Raw genomic sequence first — 23,878 nt, 5'->3', positions numbered from 1 at the left:
AGCCGCTCCTTGGAAACCCTATGGGGCAGTTCTGCTCTGTCCTATAGGGTCGCTATGAGTTGGAATCGACTCAGTGGAACAGGTATTGTCACGGGGCTGAGCTCTGCTCAATGAAATATATGCAGATGTTGTGTGGAATTTCCAGGAAGGCTGCTCAGAGTGGGCACAGCTGGGGCATGGGCCCTCTCGTTCTTCTCCCCCTCCTGCTCCCTAAAACACCTCCATGGAGCTCTAGCTGCTACCCTGGTCCATGAGGTGACACTAAAGACCGAAGTCACACAGAAGGATGGTGGGACAGAACGACAAAGGGGTGGCCTAAGTTCTTGAGAACCACAGAGCCCCCAATGCAGACCTCAAATGTCTACCGCCTGGATTTCTTAGACTGGAGAAATCAGTCTCTCCTGTTTAAGCCACTGTAGCTTTGGGTTTGCAGACACATGCAGCTAAAACTAATCCTCCAGGTTCCAGGTCAAATACGAGCCTTTGAGTAACACCTGGGAAATTTCAACACAATTTATCTAGTATTAACGATAAAAATCATAATCAAACCTGTTGCCATCAAGTCGATTCTGACTCACAGTGATCCTACAGGATGAAGTAGAACTGCTCCATAGGGTTTCCAAGGAGCGGCTGGTGGATTTGAATTGCTGACCTTTTGGTTAGCAGCCAAAGTCTTAACCACTGTGCCACCAGGGCTCCTGTTAATGATGGTTTCCATAATCTGGTATCCTAAATGCACCAAGGAGTTTGAGGACCCTGACAGTCATTTTTCTTATGTGTGCATTCCTCCATTCTACTTGCTATTATGGTGAGTGTCCACCAGTGTGCAATGCCATTTTTACTTGGTCTGCATTGCCTAACACAAGGCTGATGAACTCCAGAAGACAGAATGGAAAATCCATACCCCCTCCACAACCTCGATTGAAGGCCCTGAGACCCCCTCTAAAAATCAGCCAGTAAAACTCCCATGGATCACAACGGTCTGATCCACAACCTATCATGGGGATGGTGCAGGACCAGGTAGCGTTCCATTCCCTTATGTGTGGGGTTGCCGTGAGTTGGGGACTCAATGGCAGCTAACAACAACCTACAGGAAAAATAATTTAAGTACGAGATACTTTTTCAAAAGGAAGAAAGAACAGTCATGAATGTGAAGCTTGGCACGCTGGCCACAATTCAGCATGCTTATAGGTCTAGAAAGCATTCAGCGATGGTCTTTTTCTTCACATTAGAATTGGACATGAAGTTCTCTTATTTGGGTTAGAATTTGTCCTTACCTACTTTTAGGCAGAACACAGGGGAAATATGCTAAAATCTATAGAAAGAATGTGAGAGACTAGTTACAAGAGATCAGAAATGGCTGTTTTCCCATTATAACTTTAATGTTTGTATGATTTCAATGGATTCAAAAGATATACTCAAAACAGACTGATGGCATTTACCTGAGGTATACACATCCTGCATTTTAAAAACCCGTTGCGGTCTAGGGGACTCACCTGAATTCTGGTGGGTACTGTTTTACCAGCCAGTCCACGTCGAAGCAGTAGTTAAACTAGATGGAGGAAAAGAAAAGTAACTACACCACCAATAATTCAGCCAAGTAGTCTATTAAGAACCGTTTGGTTATTAAATTTTGAAGGAAAGTCTAAAATAATTATGTGCTACATATATTACTTATAAACCTGGACAGTTATACTGCTATAAGCATAAACAACCTAAAATATATCTTGAAGGGAGTATGTGGTTAAAGCAACTGGAATACATGGAACAGACTGCTTGAGAAAATAGGTTCTAACGATGTCATCTGGGTATGCTTTGACAGCATGTGTATTTGCAAACTGTGTGCTACTATATTATTTCTAACAGCCTCTGATTAATTTAAATACAGGGAACTTAATAAATTTATCCTTTTCCCCCTTGGTGATCATAAAAAGACAGATACCCAAACAAAGATCCCTGGTTTTTTAGAAAAGACAATTTTCTTTCAGCCTGATTAGCTAGCTTTGTACAGAGGCCTCTGGGACTGAAAAGTCACTGGGCTTATGAAAATTACATCCTGACCACAAGTTTGCACTGATCTTGTTTAAGCCGCAGTGGCTCCTCCCCATGCCTGGGTAGTCCTTAATCCTTCTCCTGGACATAGTAACTCAATCTAGCTTAGACAGCACAAGAGAATTCACCCGTGTTCCTTCTGGAGACCACAATGCCCAAGGCCAAGGCAAACATTAAGGGCACAGAAAGTTTTGCTTTCTCCAGGAATGTGACTTTTTTTTCTATTTGAGAGCCTGCAGCATTAATGTGATTTATCAACACGAAGGGGCCAGCTCTGTCAGATGGGAGAAATCACAAGTATTCACAAATTTTACTCAGGCTTCTTTTTGGTTGGTGCAAGAAATTTCATATTTATGTTTCTAACTCAAACTTGACTTGACGTTCCTTCACCTCTCACTCACCCCTCCCCGGGTCCCACGAGATTATCAATGTCCGAAAAAGAAGACTCTCAAGCTGGAATTCCCAAACCGTCCAGTTCTGAGGCCCAAGCTAGAGTTGAAAGTGCTACTGGCTGTGACCCCCATATTCTGTGTCAATGGCCATGGATCCTGCAACTGTGGCGCTTGGTGCCAGCCCCCAGCTATGTGCCATCTTGGGGACCCTGAAGAGGACTGAGACACAGGTCCCCACCTTTCATGTTTTCTTAGGAAGTTGTTTAATTATTTGTCCCCTTTCACCCAAAGAAAAAGCATGTTGACTGTAAACTCACCTGAGCTGAAGAAATAAGGGTCCCAAATAAAGGAGACAAAATATCTGAGAAGACAAAATGTATAAATCTAAGTCATACTCAGCTAAAAATCTTGTAGTAATAACAATCACAATTAACTTATTAAATTGTCACTGACAATCAAAGTTTGGCTTAGAAAGCAGTGAAGTGAAAAGTTACTACAAAGCTAGACTTTAATGTTTCATAACATTCCAGAAAAAACGTCCATATACTATTTAATGTTTATATTCTTTTACAGAATACAATGTAAAATTAAAATCTACAATTTCAGTACTAGATGACTCGGTCAATTCTAGAAACTGTTAATAAGGACATAATGATACAAGTTCTTCTTTACAGATCTCTGAATTTTTATTTCCTTCAAGGTCCCATTCAAGTCTCTCCAGGAAACCTTCCAACTCTGGACTAGCCAGATGGGTTTCCTCTGAAGCCTAAGAACTTTGCTTCCTGTGAACTATGGGGGAGAGGCCCTCACAATTCTAAACTCACATTCCCAGCATTCAAGGTCACCTTTAAAGAGGTCCCACCTTACATGCATTCAAGCTTTATTTCAGAGAGGTCAGAAGGCTCACTTCTTGTAAACTATACCGTGAGAGAAGTACACCATCATCATAGTGGATTATAGCAGCTACCACTCGGATAGGAGCTATTAGGAGCCAGGCACCGTTCTGTTCTTGGCACTTTCCATGTATTAACTTATTCCTCACAACCACACTCTGAGTTAGGGTCTGTTATTCCCTTTCATAGCTGAGGAGGGTCTCTGTAGGAGGCTGCCCATAGCCACATAACTAAGAAGGGGCAGAGGCGGGATCTGAACGCAGGCCCTCTGGCTTCAGCACCTCTGCTCTTAACCACTAAACTGCCTCTGAGCATTAAAACTGGGCTCATTCATTTATTTGACAAATATTTACCAACTGCCTCCTGTTTTCTAGACATTGAGCTAGACGCTGGGGTACAGAGATCTTAAAGGAACAAAAAGATATACCAAGAAGCACCTACCTTTATGGGAGAACCGCATATAATCAAGACATAAGTTGTGATACACTCCTTGATGCTTGTTATGGATTGAATTGGGCCCCCTGAAAATATGTACTGTGACTCCTAACCTCTATGCCTGTGGTTATGATCCCATTTGGAAATGAGTTGTCTTTGTTATGCTAATGAGGCTGGATTAGTGTAGAGCATGTCTTGAGTCAGTCTCTTTTGAGATTTAAAAGAGATTAAACAAGCAAGCAGAGATGGGGAAGAGATGCCATGCCACAAGATCGCCCAGGAACAGAAGCTCAAAAAGACAAGGACCTCCCTCCAGAGCTGGCAGAGACAGAAAGCCTTCCCCTAGAGCCAGCACCCTGAATTTGGACTTATAGCCTCCTAACCTGTGAGAAAATAAATCTGCACTTGTGGTATTTGTTACAGCAGCGCTAGGTAACTAAGACATTGCTGTTCCTCCATTTTGCCTCCACCAGCTCCTCCTCTCTTTCTAAATTTTACCAATCTTTCAAGAACCATTTCAAGTCTCTCCTCCTCTGTATACCCTCAATAATCTATAATTACGGCATATGTGAGAGCAGTATATCACAACAGTTAAGAGCATGGATTCTGATGTCAGATGCTGGGATCAAATCCCAACAGTACAATTCACCAGCTCTGAGACCTTGAGCAGGTTATTTTACTTCTCCAAATTGCAGCTCCATCATCTGCCCAAGGACGACTGTAATGCCTACTCATAAGGCTGTCCTGAGGGTTAAATGAGACAACAAGTGTAAAAGCACCTATCACAGCAACTGGCACACAGTAAGCCCTTACTAAATGTTACCTGCCTTTCCTCAGTATCTCGATGCTTACAGCCAGTCTATCACATAGAGCAAACCTTGCATACTTATTTCCTGTCTTAATTTCTCTCAAACAAAACAACACTGAGACCTATGTCTTATGCTTTTGTCAAAGCACCTGGACAAGAGACTTTCATTAAAAAAATAATAACCTGTAGACAAACTTTCTACAATACGGAATTAAATATACCAACGTTAATACATCATACAGAAAAAATACACAATTATATATTCAATATAAAATTAATACACTGGAGTCCCTGGTTGGCACAAATGGTCAAGCACTCAACTACTAGCCAAAAGGTTGGTGTTTTGAACCCTCCCAGAAGCGCCTCAGAAGACAGGCCTGGAGATCTGCTTCTTAAAGGTCACAGCCTTGAAAACCCTATGGAGCTCTTTCACTCTGCACACGTGGGGTCACCTTAAGTTGGAACTGACTCAACAGCAACTAACAACAACAACAAACTCTGCTGACTACGGGCATGATCTATTCCTGAATGTCGGCAAATAAGGGAAATAACGTTTATTATGTCTATCCGCCACATGAATATCTGTGATTACTTCATGTATTTTCTCTTATTTTTCTGCACCCCCATTTTAAAGATGAGTAAGCCGAAATTTGGAGAATGCTAGGTCCTTCGTTAACTGTCAATACAAGAAGTAGGGGGCCAGGACTCCAGCCCCGAGCCTTTGGTTCCCGCCTAAAGCTCGTGCAGTTTCCCCTGCATACACTCTCAGGGGAATCAACAAAGCACCATTTTTTATTCAAAACTGAAACAGCTACTTACACCCTGGCACCCTTTTTGCTTCTTCGCCAGGAATCAAAACCGTGCTGTCAAGTAGTGGTTCTCAAGCTTGAGTGGGCATCAGCATCCCCTGAAGGGCTTGTTTTAACACAGATTCCTAGGATCCATCCCCAGAGCCTGTGAGTTAGTGGGTCTGTGGTGGAGCCTAAGAATCTGCATTTCTAGCAAGTTCCCAGGTGATGCCCATGCTGCTGGTCCTGGGCCCAAAAAGAACCACTGCTGTCAAGTTCTGTGGCCAACTACTTCGTTAATAAAGTGCTACTGATCAAGTCTAATCTCTAACTTAAACGGTAAACAATTCTAAGTGTTTAGTACAATATAACATTGCATGAAGCATTACGAGGGGTGGCTAATAGTTCGCTGTCAAATTACTGCACTTGCTTGTCAAAATGGTATTTTTTCTGTGAGAGAAATAAGATCACAAAGGGGTCTTGGAGGTCATTCTAGGCCGCCCCTCATTTCACCAGGGAGCACACTGCCAAGTACAGTCTGACAGCCCCTTGAAGCTCCAGCACCCTTACCCCTGATGTGGAGGGCTCCAGAGTTGTACTTCGGCTTAATTCCCGAGACCCTAGTGAGGTAAAACTGGAAAGGGTTCCCCTTATCCAACAAGTCCCAGATGTCCTGGCCTTCCCCTGATGTCTCGTACTCATCTTCCTCCTCCTCTTTGAGGCTGTGCCTGACAGGAGAGCCATGGTTTCCAGTCCTTTCTGCTGTGTGGCCTTGGGGAGAAAACGGGCCTTTCTCCTCTTTGACCTCCACTTTCCCAGCCTGCTTCTGCTGCGTTTCTGGCTGCAGCTCATCGTCACTACTAGACAGACACCAGCCGAGGTCTTCCTGGGAACCACTTTTCTGCCTTTTAGGAGGTGAAACTGCTGAAGCCGACTCCGCGCTGCTGAATTTCACGGGTGACATTTTCCTTCTGTGGGCGGCTCGCCGAGCCTCGGAACAGGTGTACCGTGGCTCGTTTGCTGCACCCCACCTGGCACGGGGGAGTGAAGAGGTAGATGGCCTGTCCAGCTTTGCGTTTTCATCCTCACTTTCATCACTACTGGATATCGTCCACCTCCCATAATCACGTTCCTGCGACATTACACTTCTGGAAATCAAAGACAGAAACATCGTTATTTCTCATTCAACAGGCTATTGGCAAACTCACTTGTGTTGTTAATGGGTGTCACCGAGTCGACTGCAACTCATAGTGCCCCCATGTGACAGAGTGGAACTGCTCCATAGGGTTTTCTTGGCTGTTATCTTTATGGAAACAGACTGCCACATCTTTCTACTGCGGAGTGGCTGTGTAGGTTTGAACAGCCAACCTTTTGGTTGGCAGCTGAGTGCTTAACTGCTGCACCACCAGGGCTCCTTTAAACTAATTTGAGTTTAAGTATGAACATTTTAGCATTGGGAAATTACAGATATATTTTACTTCTTGAATTTGGTAAAGACTGGGTGGTATATGATAAATTATATCAACTTGAAAGGATTAGAATAAGGTTAACTATGGAGTTATCTGCTAGAGTCCAGCGTTTTAGGATGAGGACACACTCCCAGAAGGCTGAGAGGAAGTGTACAAGAAGAGCTGATGCCTTTGAATTATGGTGTTGGTGAAGAATATACCATGAACTACCAGAAGAACAAATAAATCTGTCTTGGAAGAAGTACAGCCAGAATGCGCCTTAGAAGCAAGGATGGCGAGACTTTGTCTCACATTCTTTGGACATGTTATCAGGAGGGATCAATCCCTGGAGAAGGACATCATGCTTGGTAAAGTGGAGGGTTAGTGAAAAAGAGGAAGACCCTCAATGAGACGGACTGACACAGTGGCTGCAACAATAGGCTCAAGCATAGCAACGATTGTGAGGACAGCGCAGGACCGGGCAGTGTTTCGTTCTGTTGTACACAGGGTCGCTATGAGTTGGAACCGACTCAACGGCACCTAACACCACCACCAGTAAGGCCAAAGATTAGGAAATTGAAGATTTTTACTAACTTCTGCAGTCTGAAATTGATTAAATACGCAATCGAGATGTACTGATAATTACTGGTGATTGGAATGCAAATGTTGGAAACAAAGAAGAAGGATCAGTAATTGGAAAATACGGCCTTGGTGACAGAAACGATACCTCAGATTGCATGATACAGTTTTGCAAGACCAATGACCTAGTCATTGGAAATACCTTTTCTCTACAACACAAATGGTGACTATACGCATAGACCTCGCCAGATGGAAAACACAGGAGTCAAATCAACTACATCTGTAGAAAGAGATGATGGAGCAGCTCCATATCTTCAGTCAGAACAAGGCCAGGACCCACTGCGGAAGAGACGATCAACTACTCATATGCAAGTTCAAGTTGAAGCTGAATTAAACAAGTCCATGAGAGCCAAAGTACAACTTTGAGTATATCCCACCTGAATTTAGAGACCATCTCAAGAACAGATTTGATATACTGAACACTAACAACTGAAGACCAGATGGGTTGTGGGATGACATCAAGGACATCATACATGAAGAAAGCAAAAGGTCATTAAAAAGACAGACAGAAAGTAAAGACAAAAATGGATGTCAGAAAAGACTCTGAAACTTGCTCTTGAACATAGAGTAGCAAAAGCAAATGGAAGAAATGATGAAGTAAAAGAGCCAAACAGAAGACAAAGCAGAGAATTATAATGAGATGTGCAAGGACCTGGAGTTAGAAAAGCAAAAGGGAAGAACACACTCAGCATTTCTCAAGCTGAAAGAACTAAAGAAGAAATGCAAGCCTCAAGTTCCAATTTTGAAGGATTCTATGGGCAAAAATTGAATGATGCAGGAAGCATCAAAAGAAGATGGAAAGAATGCATACTCATTATACTAAAAAGAATTGGTCAATGTTCAACCATTTCAGGAGGTAGCATATGATCAAGAACTGATGGTACTGAAGGAAGAAGTTCAAGCTGCACTGAAAGGAATGGTGAAAAACAAGGCTCCAGGAACTGATAGAATACCAATTGAGATGTTTCAACAAACAGATGCAACACTGGAGGTGCTCACTTGTCTATGGCAAGAAATATGGAAGACAGCTACCTGGTCAACCAACTGGAAGAGATCCACATATGTACCCATTCTAAATAAAAGTGATCCAACAGAATACGGAAATTATTGAACAATATCATTAATACTGCCAAATTTTTAACATAATTCAAAAACGGTTGGAGCAGTACATCAACAGAGAACTGACAGAAATTCAAGCTGGATTCAGAAGAGGATGTGGAACAAGGGATATCACCGCTGACGTCAGATGGATCTTGGCTGAAAGCAAAGAATACCAGAAAGTTTTACCTGTGTTTTATTGACTATGCAAAGGCATTCGACTGTGTGGAGCATAACAAATTATGGATTAACATTGTGAAGAATGAGAATTCCAGAACACTTAATTGGGCTCATTGTGTGGTTTAAAGTCAGGAAAGGTGTGAGTCAGGGTTGTATCCTTTCACCATTCTTATTCAGTCAGTATGCTGAGCAAATAAGCTGAGAAGCTGGACTATATGAAGAAAAATGTGGCATCAGGATTCCAGGAATATGCAGATGATATAACCTTGCTTGCTGAAAGTGAAGAGGATTTGAAGCATTTATTGATGAAGATCAAAGACTACAGACTTCAATATGGACTACAACTCAACATAAAACAAAATCCTCACAACTAGACCAATAAGCAACATTATGATATATGGAGAAAATACTGAAGTTGTCAAAGATTTCACTTTACTTGGATCCACAATCAACGCCCATGGGAGCAGAAATCAAGAAATCAAACGATGTATCTCATTGGGCAAATCTGCTGCAAAAGATCTCTTTAAAGTGTTAGAAAGCACAGATGTCACCTTGAGGACTAACATGCACCTGACCCAAACCATGGTATTTTCAATCGCCTCATATGCATGCAAGAGCTGGACAATGAATAAGGAAGACTGAAGGATTGAGCCTTTGAATTACGGTGTGGGGGAAGAATACTGAATATACCTCCAACTGCCAGAAATACAAATCTGTCTTGGAAGAAGTACAGTCAGAATGCTCTTTAGAAATGAGTTTGGCAAGACTTTGTCTCCCTTACTTTGGACATGTCATCAGGAGGGACCAGTCCCTGGAGAAGGACATCATGCTTGAAGTAGAGAGTCAGCAAAAGAGAAGACCCTCAATGAGATGGATTGGCACAGTGATCGAAACAATGGGCTCAAACATAGCAGTACTGGGCAGTGTTTTGTTCTGTTGTACACGGGGTTGGTATGAGTTGGAACCGACTCGTTGGTACCTAATATCAACAATCTTATGGGAGCAGATTGCCAGGTTTCCCTCTTAACCACTATACCACCAGAGCTCCTTCGGTTCTCCTAGTGAATGAGATTTTAACTGACTTACCACTTAACACCTACTTAAGCAGCTCAGATGTTTCTTGCTTGTTGGTTTTTATGTTTTAAACTAAGGTTCTCCAAGTGTTCTAGACTCTCGAAGTTGCTGGATGGAGGTATTTAAGCTATCACAAATCACTGTGAAATAACTATTTTAGTGGCTAGAGTTTGTGCCTTTAAAATTTATTAAAACACAAAAGAACCACCTACGGGAAAACTACTGTAAATGATAGCCCTAGCTTCCTTTGAAATCTAAAACGGCTCTGTAGCAAGGCACTTAGTAATAGAATCTTCAATTAAGAGTCCTCAGGCTGTTCTCTCTACATTCCTTCCTCACTGAAAAGCAAATATAGGATGTCGGTTTTTAAGTGAGAAAGGGTTTGGCTTCCAGAGAAAAGGAGGTATTACTGACATTTTAGAGGCTACCACCATCTCTTCCCCAAATGAATTACAAATACAGTAGTCTACATTACATATAAATAAAATGGAATTCAAAAACCCTGAGAGCTTGGTAGGTAAAATATTTAGGGAGTCTGTGAGCTATTTGGAACCCTGGTGGCACACTGGTTAAGAACTAGGCTGCTAACCAGAAGGTTGGCAGTTTGAATTCGCCAGCTGCTCTCCTTGGAAACCTTATGGGCCAGTTCTACTCTGTTCTACAGGGTGGCTATGAGTCGGAATCGACTCGACGACAATGGTTTTTTTTTTTTTTTGGTTTGGTGAGCTATTCAGAGAATGTCTAAAGTTTTCAGTTTATCATTTATTATTGGTATTTTCTAGAACCACAAGTAGGGGGAAAGAGAGACATGAGAATTCCCTCCAACAAAGTAGGAACCAGTGGGCAAAAAGGAAAATAAAGCTTTAAATAGACATTTCCCAGAGAACAAAACTCCTTTTTCATGCTTTATACATTGTGGTTTTTTTTTTTTTTTTTTTAAATGTTTTGGACTTGTTTATATCAAAAAATATGCCTGAGAGGAATTGTTTACCAATTAAAGGCAAATAACCCTTGGAATACACTTATGAAATCCTATCCAGGCATCAATTCTAGCAGGTTACCAACCTCTTTATGCAACCAAGGGCCTTAGCCTGTTGGCCACCACCCATCCGTTACTGGGTGGAAATCCCAGGTTCTTGCTCGGCATGACTTGTATTGGCCAATAAATGAGAGATCGAGGTGGGAGAACAGGAAGGGAACCTTTATTTTGTTGTACAAGGAAAAGGAGTCAGTCGGAGCTGCTGCTGCCAAGACTGCTCGCCAAAGGGGGGCAGGCAAGTTACTTTTAAAGGGTTACAAGTAGACAGTTCATATGAGTTACGTCAGCAACATTCTTAATCATACTAAACAGGCGTGATAGTGTTTACATATAACCTCCAAGCAAAAGCAGGATATAAATGTAAAGCTGGGGGAGGGGGGGCAGAGCGCCGCAAAGGAAATGATTTTTCAGTACAACACTGTAGGGGAAAAGGCCAGGTGAAGAATATTGCACTGTGGGGGCTGTTTCACATTTGTCAGTTTGTTGTATTATGGTGGCTTACAAGTTGCTGGGATGCTGGAAACTATGACACTAGTATTTCAAATACCAGCAGGGTCACCCATGGTAGACAAGTCTCAGCAGAGCTTCCAGATTAAGACAAACTAGGAGGATAGGCCTGGTGATCTACTTCCTGAAAATTAGCCAATGAAAACCCTATGGATCACAACAGAATATTGTCCAATATAGTGCTGGAAGATGAGGACCCTTGGTTGGAGGGCAACAATGGACTCAAGTATGCTGGGGATCATGATGATGGCACAGCATTTCATTCTTTTGTACATGGGGTCACCATAAGCCAGCGGCAACTTGAATGTTACCTAACAACAAAGCCTGTGGAAGAGGAGCTGTTGGGTAAACACCAGATCAAATCAGGAACTGACTTTTATGTGGGAGAACCTGATCTGATCACTAGATCAGAACTGTACTTCTCTCATACAGGCCCAGGTTCCCAGTATTTCAAGGGTGCTTTTGTAATCAATTCATACAGTTTTATAAGTACAGTGAAACCTGTGAGAGCCAGAACTCAATGGGGCTGCCTTGTTTTTCCAGGACTTGCAAGTTTTCCACCTTTGACAGGGTACAGTCTTACCATGTTTCTATTGCTTGTTTTAATGGAAAGTATTTGAATTTTCTTTCCCCGACAGTTTTCTGCCTTAAATGGGTTCCAGCTTTCACAGGTTTTACCAGAGTACTCAAGAGCTTTCCTTCAATTGTTTGTCATCTGCCTGGCACAGCATATTTCTAACAGCATACTTTTAGTAAGTGGTGGCAACAGAATTACAATACAGGTGGGCTGATTTGGAGTCCTGACATTCAATCAGGGCAGTACCATGCAGCTTTTCCCAAAGTGGAAGTGACTGGCATTAATTAACATAACCTCCCTGTTCCATTCTAATCCAAACAGAAGACAGCTGTAGTGAACGCCTTGAAACTTCTCCAACCTTGTTTTTGAACCAGGGCTTCGAACCAGCTCGAACCCTTGCTGAGAATTTGCATTTCCACCCCAGGTATACTGAATCAGAATCTACAGTTTAACCAGATCCCCAGGTGATTCTTTAAAAAAAAGAAAAAATATCTTATTTTAGATGAAGGTTTACAGAACTAGCTTCTCATTAAACAGTCAGTACACATATTGTTTCGTGACACTGGTTACCAACCCCACATTTCAACACTCTCCCCTTCTTGACCTTGGGTTCCCTATTACCAGTTTTCCAGGCCCCTCCTGCCTTCTCATCCTTGCCCCTGGACTGGTGTGCCCCTTTAGTCTCGTTTTGTTTTATGGGCCTGTCTAATCTTTGGCTGAAGGGTGAACCTCAGGAGTGACTTCAGTACTGAGCTAAAGGGGTGTTCGGGGGCCATACTCTTGGGATTTCTCCAGTCCATCAGGCCAGTAAGTCTGGTCTTTTTTTGTGAGTTAGAATTTTGTTCTACGTTTTTCTCCAGCTCTGTCCAGGACCCTCTGTTGTGATCCCTATCAGAGCAGTCAGTGGTGGTGGCCGACCACCATCTAGTTGTGCTGGACTCAGTCTGGTGGAGGCTGTGGCAGTCGTGGTCTGCTAGTCCTTTGGACTAATCTTTCCCTTGTGTCTTTGGTTTTCGTCATTCTCCCTTGCTCCAGACGGGGTGAGACCAGTGGAGTACCTTAGACGGCTGCTCACAGGCTTTTAAGACCCCAGACACTACTCACCAAAGTAGAATGTAGAACATTTTCTTTATAAACTATGTTACACCAATTGAGCTAATGCTGCCCGAGACCATGGTCCCCAGAGCCCTCCCCCAGGTGATTCTTATGTATAAGAAAATTTGAGCACCACTGCTCTACTAGCAGTTTTCAGAATCAGTCCCCAACCAGCAGCACTAGCATCACCTGGGAACTTGTTATCAAACTCCAACCCATTACCATCTAGTCGATTCCGACTCAGAGCGACCCCACAGGACAGAGCAGAACTGCCCCCACAGGGTTTCCAAGGAGTGGCTGGTAGATTCGAACTGCCAACCTTTTGGTTAGAAGCTGAGCTCTGAACCACTACGCCACCAGGCTCTGGGAACTTGTTAGAAAGGCTAATTCTCAGCAGGGGTTCAACCTGGAACAAACTGGTTTGAAGTCCCGTTTTGAACAAAGCATGCTTCAGGCTCTTCTGCTCCATCAGTACCGATTACTTACCATCAACAGAAGGTATCATATGGCTCCCTTCTATTTACAATAGCAAGACGTTTCCTTTTTAGTGTTTATATATGAGTGGACTTGTAAATAATCACATAGGTGTTAAGAGAAAACAAAAACTGGGAAGGAGGTAGGCCAGTGATTGAAATTTTGCAAAGGCTCTACTGTCAAGAAGATGAAGATCTAAAGAAATTCTGCTACCAAATGCCAACTAAGGAAGTTAAACCTTTTACTAAGAACTTAAAAAACTTTCATGGATGGAAGGGTACTCCTCTGAGAACTGCTAGCTCTTCCTCCCCCTACACCAGACCAGACCCAGCTGGGATGCTTCTTACTCTCCAGTTGCTTCTCATAGAGCTTGTAGACCCTCAGGTGGGCCCTGCGCAGCCAGTAGTGACAAACATGGGCCCCAGTCACATACCCAGTCATTTCTGGCTGGTCAATGTGCATGTGGCCAGATTACTTAACCACCGAGTCTTGGTTTTCTCACCTTTAAAATGGGTATCTATCTACCTCCCAGAGCTCATTTATTCCTTCAACGAATACTTATTGAAGAGCTAGGATGTACCAAGTACTGGAAAGAAGCAGTTAACAATATAAAGTTTCTGCCCTAGAAGAGCTTACACTTAGGGGAGAAGGGGAGCCAGACCAACAAGTAAAAAAATACTGCCCCCCCCCCAAAAAAAAGCCAAGATGATTCTATCTACTCATTACACTTTTATGGGTATGAAATAGAGTAATAAGGATGCCCTTACTTTGGAATACCATCTGAAAAAGAAACATTTAAGTGAGACCTGGAGGATAAAAATTAATCAGCCTGGTAGAAAGTGGGGTGAAGAGCACTCCAGGTAGAGGGAACCCAACCTGCAATGGCCAAGAGGTGAGAAAGGCTTGCAAGAGCAAACAGAAGACCGTGAGCAAGCAAGGTAGGGTCCAGGATGAAAGGGGGGGGGGGGCGTAGACTGTTTCAAAAAAAAAAATCGAGACGAATCCGCCCCACAGCAACCCTATAGGATAGAGTACAACCGCCCCATAGGGTTTCCAAGAAGCAGCTGGTAGATTCGAATCGCTGACCTTTTGGTTAGCAGTCACGCTCTTAACCACTGCGCCACCAGGGCTCCAGAACCAAATCCACTGCTGTCAAGTCCATTCCAACTCATACAACTGCCCCATCGAGTTTCCAAAGAGCGGCTGGTAGATTCGAACTGCCGACCTTTTGGTTAGCAGCCAAGCTCTTAACTACTGTGCCACCAGGTCTCCGGGGAAGGGGGCAGGCCGTATTAAATTCGGACTCTGGATTTTTTTCCACTAACAATGGGGCCCCACTAAAGGACTTTAATAGGCAGTAAGTATCTTGGTTCGATTTACGTTTTAAAAATATTACGTTCCCTCCAACTCTTGTGTGGAGAACGGCCTGAAGGGAAACAAAAGTCGAGGCAACGAGAGCAGTGATAGGAAAGGAGTGCAGTGGGCTGGTTCGGGGGAACTTTAGAAAGCCATGATGGTAGCTAACTTTTCTGTACACTTACCTCGGGCCAAGCACGTTTGAAGAGCTTTACTGGGTATAAACTCCTTTCACTCTTACTACAAATGATTACATGACTGCCCCCATTTTTGCATGGATACACCGAAGCACAAAAAGGTCAAATGGCATGTAGTAATCGCTCTGTATCTGCAGTAGTATTACTGTCCGAGACCACACATCTATTAAGCGGTGAAGCCAGAATAAGAACCTGGGCAGTGCGATCCCTTATCCCGACCCCGGGCAGGGGTTAGGTCTCTACACTGCCTGCTGCACGCCCCCTAAAAAGTATTATTACTAGAGGAAACCAAGGCCCAGAGAGCGGAAGGAACCCGGAATTTTAAGCGCTTCACTCGGGTTCGACTCCAGTCCTGTGACCGGCAGCCCAGGAACACGAGAACTCGCCAGACTGAACCCCTCGCGCCCAGTCCAGAAGGCTGGATCACCAGCCCGGCCTGCAGCCCCGACCCGCGGGAGACTACGAAGCCAGCACGCACGTACCTGAAAGACCCAGAGCCCGCACCCGCTGCGCCTGCGCGCGATTCAAACGTTTCAGGCCGCGGCGCGCGCCTCGCGACCCCGCCCCTTCCTCTTCCGGGAAGTCCGCAGCTGGGTCCTAAAGACCGCCGAGTCCAGAGGGGCTGCAGGTGTTCGCCCAGGAGGTGGCGAAGGAGAGACGTGGTCACCTCTAGCTCTTCTCTCTCCTCACAACTATCCTAAAAAAGAGGGGGAGAAAAAAGAAAGATTTCCCTCTCTCCTTGCTTCGTTAATTAGCAAAACTCATTTCTTTTACAGGGATTCTCAAAGAAAGCCTCAGGTTCCCAGGGACCAAGGCTGGGGTGTTTACTTTAAAGGCTGAGGGAGAATCAGCTGAGGTTAAAGCCACTGAGGATTGAGAGATCTGTGTCCCGGAAGGGGCGACTTAAAAACCTGCTGTAAAATGAAGGGTTAAATGAGTTCCCATCAGATTCTAAACCTGGAAGGTCTGATTCTTCTTTGAAACTGTGTGTGTGTGTGTGTGTGTGTGTGTGTGTTTAATTCACTGATTTGATAGAAAGAGGTCTAAGATAAATCACTGATTTGATAGAAAGAGGTCTAAGATAAATTCATTTGCAAACCAGAACTCTTCTCATATTCCTTGCCCTTAAGGAATGTTTCCGTAGAATTTGGGCTCCATGCTGTTCATGCTCTTTATTCCTGGAGTGTCTTTCAGACCAGGACTGAATGAAACTGCTTTGTGTAAACATCCTAACAGCTCATTTGGTTCGTTTATTGAACGTCTCCTCTGTGCCAGACCCCGTGCTATGTGTTTGGGCTACACAAGGACAAAACATGGTAGCGACCTTAGACCGCGCGACCCGAATGTTCTGCTGATCTGAATGTGAGTCCTGAACTTGTTTAGTTCCTTTTATCCTTTGTTCATACTTTTTTTTGTCTCCTATAATGTTTAGCACAGTGCTAGAGACCAAGAAAATGGCCAAATTATTTATTGCATAAATGAAGAAGAGAGAATCTGAAAGAAATCATGCACCACGATACGTCGAAACAGCACCCAGATGAGCGGAATCCCCAGCCGCGCCCAATGAGTTAAGGGAAAAGGACCGAGCCTGGGAGCCTCACCGCCACAAGCGCTTCCAAGGAAACGTTTTTTAAACAAAGTATCTGGCCAATAGCACTGCGAGATCAACGCCAGTGGTTCGCATGCTGTCCAATGGGAGGCGACGTTAGAGTTGCCTGGCGAAGTTCCGCTTCCTGAGCCGTGGTGGGCGTGGCCGCAGTGGGCTGAGAGTCGGGCTCTGCTTGCGAGTTCGGTTGTCAGAGTTCTGGCTGTGGTGTTATGTTTTTTGCAAAGGGCGGGACGCGGCCGCGGACGTCGGAAGTCGACCCCTCGGAGCACAAAAAATGGGTGAAAGTAGGTGTCCGGAGGGCAACTTTGAGCCTTGTACTTAAACTTGTCCCGGGGCTCTCACTTCTGTCACCGCCTCGGTCACTCATCCCTGTTGTTCACACAGGAACTGGATTGTCTTTCCCAAGGCTTGGGTCAGTGACTGGGCTAGAGGCGCAAGGCTCTTGGCTCCCGGTCTAGTTCTCTGGTAACCTCCAGGTTCCTTCTCTTCTTTCCCCGCCAACTGGTCTATTAACAATAATCTTTGTTCTGTATTCCTCCGCCCGCCTTCTAAAGCCATGCCCTTTGCCTCACTTTTCCAATTCCAGGACTGACTTTTGGGTAGAATGAATGGTTTAAAAGAATTCATTTGCATCAGTCTAGCGTTACACCGTTTGTACTTTTTTGATAAATTTTAGCCCATCATTAAGATTTCTTGAGAATTAGGATAATGAAACTCCATTTCCGAGCCCTACTGCTGGTCTGAGTTACAGATTTTCGATATCCAAATTTAAGATAAACTAGTAATAGAAGAGAACAAACCACTTCTGTCTCATTAAAGATATTTATTTATTTTTAGGTATTTAAAGCATGTGATGAAGATAACAAAGGCTATCTAAGCAGAGAGGACTTTAAAGTTGCTGTTGTAACGCTGTTTGGGTACAAGCCCTCCAAGGTAGACCTTATTTTATGTGTTTGGGGATGGGGTAGACAATGTAAGAGTGAATGAATCCTCACTAAAGTGCAGAGGACTGCCTTAGGATATTTATAAAGCAAATCACTGCCTTGTAAGCAGTCTCAGAGATGTGTCTAGTGCTGAATTTTACTTTCTTCTTCAGAACCCCACTTAGGCTGAATTAAAAGTCTATCTCATGACATCCCAGGAAGCCTATTTCACGACTAGGCTGCTAATAATTATAACAAATATGAGACACTGTAGAGAGGTGTCAAGGTAAGCCTGAGGGTGGAGGTGGATGTGTTGATAACAGGAGGAATCCACACAGGAGATGACATGCAGAGTCTTTTTCTCTTACTTTTTTGTTTAGCTTGAATTATGAAAGTAATACATTAACATAGTCAAAAACTTTCAACAGTGCAGAAAGGTATAAATTATAGTTGACTGTAAAATCCCTTCTGTTTATATGGGAGGGTACCACTTCTCAGGAGTTACCATTATTAACAGTTTGTTTTGTACCATTCCAGAATTTCCCATGCATGACAAGCATATATCTGCATAGTCTTCTGTTGAAAACATAAGTGGGTTCATACTATGCCTACTTTATTTTGTGCCTGCTTTTTTCACTTAGACTAGGTTTTGAATGCTTTCCACAGACACACACTACTACCACGTTTTTAAAAAAAATTGTTGTATAGTATTCTATTTAGCCAGTTTCCTGTTTTTGGTTATTAAGGTTGTTTACATTTTTTTCCCAACTCTCACTAACATTGCTGCATTGAACATCCTTATATATCTAAATACATACGTGTATATATACTTATGTCCTTGTGGATGTATATTTGTGGGATAAATTCCAAGAAGTACAGTTGCTAGGTCATAGGATATGTACATTTGAAATGTTCTTGGATATTGGTCTCCAGAATAGGTTGCACTAATTTACTGATAATGATAGTTGAGCTAAACCTCAATGACGCACTTACTTTAGTAGGACAAGTGTCCTGTCTTTGTGTTGCTCCTTTTGCCTGTTACATCCTTTCTAGAGGTGGTTCCCTCCTTGTTAAGCTGCTGATCTGAAATTAATTAGGGTCAAGATATAGTCCAGCTTCAAGAAATTCAACTGCAACCATCAAGCAAAGGCTGCAATCAAGGCTGTGCCTGAAATGCCCACGCTCGTTCCGCTCATTAGCCCATACAGCTTGGCAGTCAGTTCTGGCCCAGCTGCTCCTCATGAGTGGGCCCTACCCTTCTGCAGATTGCAAGCCCAGCAAAGACAAGGACCACATGATGCCCCACTTCTCTATCCTTCAGCCTCTTTAAAGGCATAGTAAATTTGTTCTGTTGACACAAATAGGTCACATGAACAATGCAGGTGGGTTCAGAGAGCTTCCACTATTAGGGGATGCTTAGTTACTGAGAGGCCAATTATGAAGCTCAGAGACGTAGCAAGGGCTGGCTCCCAGAAATTACAGCTCTCCTGTTAACCTGCAATCATTTCAGTGGGAAGACCAAAGCAGGTCATCTGAAAAGACACTGTGTTTGAAGCATTAATTTAACCTGGGTTCAGTTAGAAAGATATCTTGTCTGATTCTGCCTTTATCACCCTTGAGTCCATTTACTTGGTTTTAATTTATAGAATATTAAGGAGGAATTTAATGACAGGTTTAGTGGTATGGTAACATATATCAGAAAACCAAACCAAATCCATTGCCGTCAAGTCCATTCTGACTCATAGTGACCCCATGTGTTACAGAGCAGAACTGCTCCATAGGGTTTTCTTGGCTGAAGTTTTTACAGAAGCAGATCACCGGGTCTTCTCTGAAGCCTTGGATGGGTTCAAACTGCCAACCTTTAGGTTAGCCGCTAGTTACAAACCACATGTGCCACCCAGGGATCTTTGAGATAAACAGATATTTACTTTTATACTAAGGAGCCCTGGTGGTGCAATCATTAAGCACTTGGCTGCTAACTAAAGTTCGCCAGTTTGAACCCACTAGCTGCTCCGTGGGAGAGAATACCTGGCAATCTGCTCTTAAAGATTACAGCCGAGGAAACACGTGGGGCATTTCTATTCTGTCCAGTAGGATTGCTAGGAGTCAGAATCTACTCGACAGCACACAACAACAACACTTCTATACTGGTTGGAGACTTTAGAACTTATTTTTTAAACAAATGAAATAATTACTGACTGCAGATCACTGAACACTCAAATCATTTGTGTGGTGAACTTATATTAAATAAGTGATTCTTAACTATATACAGTGTGAAATGTGACTGATTTTTACTTTTATACTGGGTTGAGGCTTTGGCTTTTATTTTTGAATATTACTTTCAAGCAAATGAAATATTTACAGAATGCAGATCATGAAGCAGTGAAGTACTTCTATAGTAAATCACTTATATGCTTATACAGTCATTTACACAATGAAATTAAATAAGTATTCCTATTTAATAAAAGGAACACTTACTAGTTGCTAGAAGTATAAAGATGGATAAAACAGTCTCTACTTTGAAGCAGTTCTCAGTTTAGTGTAGAGAGACTTTTAAAACTCTGTGATAAATACGAAGATGGAGAAGACATGTAAGCACAGAATGTGAAGGGAACAAAGAGGGGGGTCTATCCTAGTGGTAACTATAGTGGGACTCTTGGTGTCGTTTAGACGAGGGGGGCTAGACTACTTTGACATGAAATGTTCTGGAAAGTCTTTGTGGGTGGTAGGAGAAGTTACACCTGGAGATTGATTGGATGTGGTGGAGACGACAGATGCATGACCACCAGGATCAAAGGGATATTGATGCCACCAAGTAAGAGAAAATTCGCAGAGAGTAGGTTGGGGGAAAGTCAGTGAATTCAGATTGGGGTACAATGAGTTTGATGTGCTTACGAACAAAGAAGTCACTTTGAGGACTAAGGTGCACCTGAGCCTGACCCAAGCCATGGTATTTTCATTCACCTCATATGCATGCAAAAGCTGAACAATGAAAAAGGAAGACTGAAAAAAGAATTGGCGCATTTGAATTTTGGTGTTGGCGAAGAATATTAAATACGTGATGGACTACCAGAACGATAAAGTTTGTCTTGGAGGAAATACAGCCAGAATGCTCCTTAGAAGCAAGAATGGTAAGACTTCATCTCATGTACTTTGGGCATGTTATAAGGAGGGACCAGTCCCTGGGAAAGGACATCATGCTTGGTAAAGTAGAGGGTTAGTGAAAAAGAGGAAGACGACGCTCATCCAGACAGATTGACAGAATGGCTGCAACAGTGGACTGAAACATGCTTATTATTGTAAGGATGGTGCAGACCTGGCAACATTTTGTTCCGTTATACATGGGCCTCTGTGAGTCGGAACCAACTCAACAGCACCTAACAACGACAACATGAGCATCTCAGATGCATTCAATATTGTGCTGGGTTTTGAGGTTAATAGTGATGAAATTCTCCTCTTATATTTTATTGCCTCCATTAGATACAAAAACAGAAAGAAGCTCATTGCCGTAGAGTTGATCCTGAATCATGGTGACCCCATGTGTTACAGAGTAGAACTGCTCCATAGGATTTTTTTTCTTTCTTTTTTTTTTTTTTTTTACACAGAACCAGTTCACCAGGCCTTTCTTCCATGGAGCCGCTGGGTCAGTTTGAACTGCCTTTGGGTAGCAGCCAATTGCAAACCACTTGTGCCACCCAGACACCTTTCTGTTAGATATGGGAATCTGTTATTGGGTGGAGACATGAGGACTGAAAATGGAATTGAGACTTCTCAGTTCATAGGTGGTAGCTTAAAATGTGAGGTTGGATGACGTTGCCCAAGAAAAGTATGCAGCATGTGAAGAGCAGCAGTTTGAGGACAGAACATTGGGGAGTACCAAAATTTAAGGGTAAGCAAAGGATTCCATGAAGAAGATGGAGTAGGAACCATTTGGGAAGGACAAGAAGAATCAGGAAAGTGCAGGACCTAAAATCCGAGACTATGGAGAGTTCAAGACGGAAGGTGGAGAAATTATGTCTGATGCTGCCAAGGTTGTAATTCCATAATGTTTACAAAGTTTTTGTGATAATATGAAAAATACTTATGTTTTAATACTTACTGAGAGTAGGTCCCCAAATTTTACACGAAGTGTGTTCTTGAATATGTTTTAAAATACATAGGAAAAAAAAGCTAAGATAGTTCAAAATATTAATAACGGTATCCATTGAATGGCTTTTTTTTTTTTTTTTCTTTTTTCATGTTTTCTATGATAATCACTTGTCACTTTTTTTTTTTTTAACTTGGAATATTTTTATTTTAAAATATTAAAGGGAGTCTAGACCACATTTTGGCTACCTATTTCCATGAGCAAAAGTAAAGCTGTATTTTCGTTCTAAGCATACAGACCACAATGCCTCTAATGGTAGTTAGCAGCTTTTTTAAAAAAGGAGAAGAGACAGACAAAAAGAGAGAGGAGCAAAATGCCAATTACACACAGAATTTCAACCTGACTTAAAACTTCACCCTAATTCTAGAAAAGGAGAGAATGAGGAAGGCAGCACATATGTTTTATTAATTTTATAATTGGGGGAAAAAAATTAAAGTTATAAAGTCTGTTGTAAAATTGCTTGTATTTGTCTAAAACTAAAAGATTTTTTTAGATTATGCTACATTTGTGACAGCCAAGTTGATTTTATACGCTCAAACTATTTTGGTCAGCGGAATACAGTGTTGAAACCATTAAAATTTGTAGCAAATTAGAATCTGCTAACTTACAGATGTTGATAAAAAAGTTAAATGACTATATTATAGCTATTGCGTGACATTACTTGTCTACTGGTTTCAACGAAGTTGGTTTCTCATAAAATACAGTGCTTACCTCTACCCCAGGATTTAAGAATTTTCACTGTGAAAAAATTTCATGAAATTACATGTTTTATTACTCTTTCCTCTTTTCTAGATAGAAGCGGATTCTGTGATGTCTTCAATAAACCAAAACACTTCCGGTAATGTGAAAATGGGTATTAATTTTTAGTATCCTGATCTAGACATTCATACAACTAAAAATTACGAATAAATGTAGAGACTATAAAGCGTTATATTTAAGCACAGCTTTGTTTTGTTTCCCCTTATTCAATGAAGAAAAGAAGAAGATTTGAGTTCTTTTAATTTGATTAATTTATTTATTTACAGGTATAGTATATGTCTATTGCAGAAAAATTTTAAACTGCCGAAAAGCATAAGGAAATAAAATGTCACTCATAATTTCTACATGCAGAGGATGATTCTGGGTTTGCTGACTTGAGCAGCTGAATGAGTGGAAGTGGTACTTACTGAGATGGGTAGACTGGAGGAGAAGATTTGGGGCTGGGGGAGACCAAGAGTTCACTTTTGAATATGTTCAGTTTTGAGAAATTTCTATCAATGATATCATGTCAGTTGGTCTGTACAAATATGGAATTCAGAGGAAAACTGAGTTGAAAACATAAATGTGGGAGTCATACATGTAGATGATTTCAAAGCCATGGGAATGGTTGAGACTACTTAGAGAGATAGAGTAGAATGAGAACTTTAAGAACTATAACCATGAGAAGTTGGATAGAGGATGAGGAAATAGCAAAGAGACTTAGGAATGGTAGAGGGACAGGAGGAAAATCAAGAGTGTTTGATCAGAAGCCAAGAGAAGTGGATGTTTCAAGGAAGAGGGTGTAGCCAACACTGTCAAATGCTGCTGAAAGGTCAAGTGGCATAAGAACTGATGGGGGTCCACTGGAGTTGACAACCAGGAGTTGTTGGTGACTTTAGGAAGAACAGTTTCAGTGTGTGGTGACGACAGAGGCCAGGTTGGAGTGAGTTGAAGATAACTGGAAAGTGAGATAAATGGAAAGTGTGGCAATGTGAGTAGATAAGTCTTTCAGTAGGGCCAGAGTGGCTGTGGATCAAGAGGGATTTTGTTTTCTTTCTTTTTTTTTTAAATAGATGGGAGATACCAGAGTTGTTTCAAGTTTAGTGGAATGATCTGGTGAAGAGAGAGAGAGAGATGAGCACCTATCGTGTGACAGGATAGGATCCAGAGTGTGGTATATTGGCTTTTTAAAGTTACTTTTTGCTTGGAAATAATTTAAAGCTTACAAAAAGTTGCAAACAAAGAACAACAATGAATCTGTGAAGCATGTCATAACATGGATGAAACTGGAGGACATTATGCTGAGTGAAAGAAGTCAATCACAAAAGGACAAATATTGTATGAGACCTCTATTGTAAAAACCCATGAAAAAGTTCACACACAAAATGTAACAATCTTTGTTGGTTACC

The 23,878-nt window shown here is 42.3% G+C and overlaps 2 protein-coding genes across 3 annotated transcripts in view; one reads left to right on the top strand and one right to left on the bottom strand.

Annotated features, from left to right (window-relative positions):
• Positions 1-6,627, bottom strand: part of TDP1 (tyrosyl-DNA phosphodiesterase 1) — a 74,689-nt gene extending 68,062 nt beyond the window's left edge. The window contains exons 1-3 of the mRNA XM_023731654.1: positions 5,939-6,627; positions 2,762-2,805; positions 1,497-1,552 (exon numbers count right to left, since the gene is read on the bottom strand). Coding sequence (XP_023587422.1) covers positions 1,497-1,552; positions 2,762-2,805; positions 5,939-6,539 — 701 coding nt within the window. The 5' untranslated portion in view covers positions 6,540-6,627. The remainder of the gene's footprint in view (positions 1-1,496; positions 1,553-2,761; positions 2,806-5,938) is intronic.
• Positions 6,628-16,817: 10,190 nt separating this feature from the next.
• Positions 16,818-23,878, top strand: part of EFCAB11 (EF-hand calcium binding domain 11) — a 161,857-nt gene continuing 154,796 nt past the window's right edge. For both annotated transcript variants that reach the window (XM_004376661.2, XM_023731695.1), the window contains exons 1-3: positions 16,818-16,945; positions 17,499-17,594; positions 22,524-22,569. In XM_004376661.2, the coding sequence (XP_004376718.1) occupies positions 16,871-16,945; positions 17,499-17,594; positions 22,524-22,569 (217 nt within the window). In that variant the 5' untranslated portion in view covers positions 16,818-16,870. The remainder of the gene's footprint in view (positions 16,946-17,498; positions 17,595-22,523; positions 22,570-23,878) is intronic.

This window comes from Trichechus manatus, unplaced genomic scaffold (genome assembly GCF_000243295.1).
Source record: "Trichechus manatus latirostris isolate Lorelei unplaced genomic scaffold, TriManLat1.0 scaffold00045, whole genome shotgun sequence".
NCBI lineage: Eukaryota > Metazoa > Chordata > Mammalia > Sirenia > Trichechidae > Trichechus > Trichechus manatus.
The sequence above is the reverse complement of the archived record's forward strand: the minus strand, read 5'-3'. Positions and strand labels throughout refer to the sequence as shown.